Raw genomic sequence first — 5000 nt, forward strand, 5'->3', positions numbered from 1 at the left:
CCTCCTCCTCCTCCTCCTCCTGCTCCTCCTGCTCCTGCTCCTCCTCCTGCTCCTGCTCCTGCTCCTCCTCCTGCTCCTGCTCCTCCTCCTGCTCCTGCTCCTCCTCCTGCTCCTCCTCCTCCTCCTGCTCCCTCCCTTTCCTGTGTGTTGGAGGACCTTTGCACGGACTCTTTCTCGCAGCACGCGGCTCCTTTAAAACTGAAACTTGAACGCAGGAAACTGAATTTCCGTCAAAACTGGAAGTCGAACTGAGGTGGAAGTTATATCTGCTAACCGTTCACGTTAACGTTCGTTTTTACCGGGTCGGTCCGTTACTTCCGGTTCAACAGGTGAAGAAAACAGGTAGTGAAGGTTTGGTGACGTCAAGGTGGACGGCTAACTAATTTAACTAAAGCTAAATATTTATGTTAGCCGGTTTAGCTGATAGTTTACAAGTTGTTTATGTCGTATAATATATCTTCATGTTAACACACCGGAGTGTTGTTTTGTCTTCAGGACATCTGTCTCTTCGTGTCCACTTGTGTCCCTGCTCGTGTCCTCAACAATGTCCGGTGGTAAGTTAACTAGCAGTGACACACACATTCAACACAAGTACCTAGTTATGGTCAATATCACATGAAACACAATATAATCACGGTATTTATTCACAATTCTGGACCTTCATGGAGCTCAAACCTCTTTTAAATATACTGTTTGTAATTTAAAGTATTCATCTCATTTGCTGCAATTAAAGTAGGAATACTCCACTGGAAGTAAAAGTCCTGGATACAAAACATCTTCGACCATTACATACACGGAACATATATCTTCAGTGTCTCTAACCTGGATAACTTTAGGCATCTTTAAACCTCTAATTTCCCAAAACAGTTGCATACAATCAAGAATCCCAAATCTTGTTTAAAAAACCCAACTTATTTTGCAGTTGCAGTCTTTGCAGTTATTCCAGTGATTAGTAGAAGCAGTGGTATTCATGAGAACATGTTGAGACGGTGCTAAAATAAATACAGATTCGGCTTTTGCGACGTGTATGATCTGATTAGAAAACATAATGCTGTGTTCAGTTGGGTTTTACATTCCTCTGCACTCTGACCAGGACGCTGGTGGAAACAGAGCAGACTCTTTTTTTTTTTTTTTTTTTTTTTTTCCTGCATGGCCTCTGCAAACAAAATGCTGAAGTTCACAAGCTTTGCTCTGAAGGAGTGAAAAAAAGAAAGAAAGAAAGGTCCCAGCGACTCTTTATTCCCAGGAAGGTGAGCAGACAGGAAGCCCAGCGAGCACCAGAAGGAACTAAAGAGGAGCTCTGAGGTGGTCTCTGCTGCCTGGTAAGACCTCCTGCATGGTCTGCTTTTAGCAGAATGTGCATGTCATTCCTTTAAGGATCTTTTTTTCCTTCACACTGAAGTAGGTTCCAGTGTTTCAGCCTGCACTGCTGCTACTGCACCAGATGGTGAACGCTCAGAAACTGGGTCAGATTTCAGAAAAGCCCAGAGACTCGTCAAACCACATATTGTTTGTGAATCTTGGCAAAAGATCAACAATTACATCTTCCACCTGGAATGTAAACCTCTGAACGAATCTTCTTTAGACTTGTTATAGGGAAGATCCTTTCATAGAACTATAGTTGTTTTATTGTTGCAGGTACGAGTTGTGTGATTATAATCTTCATAACACATTTATAGACGGTTTTATCTTTATAGGTCAGTTTGAGTGTTTGTGGGGACATTTGTTTTCCTGAATATCTGATCACTTCATCTGTATTGTAACTCCAGAGTTTATTGTGACTTATAGTCTGATCCTGAAGCTGTGATGTCATTTCAGTGTTTGCTTTGGTAGAATTAGGATTATTATCACAGGAAGTCAGCACATGTTACTATTTGTAAGGTAGTTATTAAAAAACAATTACATTTAAAAGAAAATTTTAAAAAATTACTGCAAAAGACTCACCTAAAAATCCACAAACAACAATTTATGAGAAAATCCACCACAAAATCAAACTTTTTTTTAATCAAAACAATCACAAATAAACTCCTGGAGGGACTGATTTCCTTCATGCTGTGCGATCCTTGTTCAGTGTGCTCTGTCCTGTGTTGTAAACACTCAAGGAAGTGATCGCCTATCAAAACATGAAGAAGTCTTTTCTTACTGCAGTGTCTGATTTGGTAAATCGAGGCTGCATGAACAGCAGTTTTTTTAAATTAACTGCATGACATTTTTAAACCACTGGATGGAGATCTTTACTCTTTTATTTCGGTCGGTCTGAATACTAATCTTCTGTCCTCAGTAATGCAGTATTTGAAAGTATGTGCAGTATTTTGAAGTATTTTTGTCTCGGGCAGTATCTTATCTTTTTTTTCAGGCTGAATCCAAATATGGTTGAGAATCTCTCAGTTTTTATTGCTGCAGTATCCTCATGGAAAGAAAAGTGAAGTCCCTCTACTGTGGCAGATGACTGCTGGAAACTAGAAATATAGACGAAAATCACACTTTTATTTTTTTGAAGTAAGTTTCTACATTTTAAAAGTGTAACAGCAGCCCTATTTAAATAGAAGTAATGTTCAATTTGTCGTTTTAAAACCATTACTGATACAAAAACTTCAGAGTAAAAAGCATGAAAAGGTTCACCTCTCTTAGTTTGTGGGACCAAAAAACTGTTTAAATTTTGCTGGCCGGTGTATTTAATCCAAAATTATTTCACAGAGCCAAAAAGCGCATCAGTATTAAAAGCTGGATTAGAGCTGACATCATCACATGGAACAGTGTTCATGTACTGACTTTATATTTACTGCTGTGATGAACAACCGTTTTAAGACTTTCAAAGTCTGAACTCTTTAGTTTACTCTTCAGTGACGAGTCTGTCGACAACATGAAGCAGATTAAAGATGATTTTAGTGTCTGTTTGTTCCTCCTGCACTCACATGAAGAGTGTGATAAGTTGTCGTTGTGCTCCTGAACGTCATGAGAGAGAGAGAAAGTTGAACCGGTACGGTCCCTGTCATCGGTACGGTCCCTGTCATCGGTACGGTCCCTGTCATCGGTACGGTCCCTGTCATCGGTACGGTCCCTGTCATCGTGGTATGACCGGACCTCGCTGGGCATCGGTGAGACGGGACGGTGCTGTGTGTCTTCTGTGTCCCTCTGAATCTTCCAGTAAAACAGACTGAGTTCAGCAGTCAGCTGGTTTCTGTCCCTCCTGTAGTCTTTTCCACTGACTTGCTGTCCCTCTTGGCTGCAGAGACTCTCCGTCCTCATATCTCGTGTATCTAACTGCTATTTTTAGACAAGTGGAAAAACTTTTGTCCTTCGGTCGCCTTGGCTCTCGGCTCGCGGCTTCTGCCTGTCATGTTTTAGCCTCACTCTTTGATTTGCGATGCCCTCCTCTGTGGCTGTTTTTCACTGCGTCGGCTACAGGAAGCTCCTTCCCTGGTTGCTAGGGCAACCGAGGAGGATGGCCCCCAGCAGGAGCCGGGGAAGCCTTGGGCTGCCTTTGAGCTCGTCGCTGTGCAGTGCGCCCGCTGACCCGCTGCTGGCTGTGAGGAGGAGGAGGAGGAGCCAACTCTGCAGAGGAGCTGCTCCCGGCCCAGTATGGGTCCCGCCAGCTCACTGCCCCACCATGAGACGCAGCTCCAGCGGTCGAGCCAGCGCTCCCCTCTCCCTCTGCTGGCCACGCCACAGCGCTGACTCCACTAACAGCAGGAGTACAGGCAGCAAGATGTCATCCTCTTCCTCCTCCAACAACAACAACAACGATGGACAAGGGAAGCAGAAACTCCGATCCCCATTTCACAAGAGGGGGAGTCTGCAGAGCACCACCAGCCCCGGTGAGTGTGGGTGGAGGGGGGTCCCGTAGACAGAGGGGGGACTCTGACAAGATGCTTGTTCATCACTGTTTAAGAATTGCTCTCTGGGAGCAGAAGGAGTTGACAGATGTGGAGATCACTGCAACTCTCTTCAGTTTGATTCCTGTGTTGAAGGTTTGGTGGTTTGAGTTCTGTTGGATCTGCAGCCTTCAGCTGCGTCCTCCTCTGATGCACGTCTGCTTTTAGAACCACACTGGGGCTGAAATCCACTTCCTCTTTTGATAAGTTAATCAGTTTTTTTGTGTGTTAGATTCATAAAAAAAAATTATTAGCTATTACACAATGCATGTTTCTAGAGTCCAAAGAACAGTTAAAACCCTGCGGGGTTGAAAACAGGAAGCCGCTGCAGAGACTGTTATTGTTGGTGCATGAATCAGTTTAATTACCTGGAAGGATCGATCAGTTTTTTAGAATTGCTGTTGATTAGATTTGTCAATCGAGTCTTTAATTAATCATCAAACCTGAATTACTGCAACTAGCTGCACTTTAATAAAGTGAAAGTTAGTTATTTAAAAATAAACAACAAATGTAAAATAATACATCCATTGTAAAACATATACACCTTATTTTGTGGATCTGACTGTTATAACTGTGGAGCCTTGATTTTTTTTTTCTTTTAAATTAGACACAAATAGACACATGGCCACATGGTTGTTGTATTGATTATTGGTTCTGTTGACATGCAGTTACATTTCATATCTATTATAATATTTTGCCAACTTTTAGTTAACGTGTGAATTTCATGCTGTTTGCTGCCGTCTGATGATCTGATGCTGAAAACACTGAAACATAGATTTCATCTTTAAACACTGACGACTGTTGGTTGATTTCTCCATGTTTATAGCTGACAGGATGATGATTGATTGGTGGGAGATGATAAAGTGCTGCAGGGCCGTTGAAGGCCTCTTTTCCCTCCTGTACAGTTCGAGCTTTGGTTTATCAGAGCTCTGCTGGCTGCTGCTTGTTCTTATCTCATCAGGCAGGTTCAGAAGGAGCGGTTCGTCTCCAGCTCTCGCAGCATGTTGTTTCATCCTCGTTATGAGTTTCAGTGATACTCAACTGTAACTGGCTTTTTATCGAGTCTCTGAGGATATTTGGAAAATGCAGTTTCCAAACGCTGTCATAAATGCTGAAGTTTAGCTT

At 42.6% G+C, this 5000-nt stretch overlaps 1 protein-coding gene across 2 annotated transcripts in view; it reads left to right on the forward strand.

Moving 5' to 3' along the window:
- The first annotated feature begins 239 nt into the window (after nucleotides 1-239).
- LOC138200794 (AMP deaminase 2-like) overlaps nucleotides 240-5000 on the forward strand; it is a 31164-nt gene continuing 26403 nt past the window's right edge. The window contains exons 1-2 of one of the 2 annotated variants that reach the window (XM_069153689.1): nucleotides 240-342; nucleotides 496-554. In XM_069153689.1, coding sequence (XP_069009790.1) covers nucleotides 545-554 — 10 coding nt within the window. In that variant the 5' untranslated portion in view covers nucleotides 240-342; nucleotides 496-544. Of the gene's footprint in view, nucleotides 343-495; nucleotides 555-3307; nucleotides 3819-5000 lie in introns of those variants that run through there. The other variant, XM_069153681.1, reaches the window with a different exon arrangement.

Source organism: Embiotoca jacksoni, unplaced genomic scaffold (genome assembly GCF_022577435.1).
Source record: "Embiotoca jacksoni isolate LCO1_2020_lvr unplaced genomic scaffold, fEmbJac1.0.p SCAF_1, whole genome shotgun sequence".
NCBI lineage: Eukaryota > Metazoa > Chordata > Actinopteri > Embiotocidae > Embiotoca > Embiotoca jacksoni.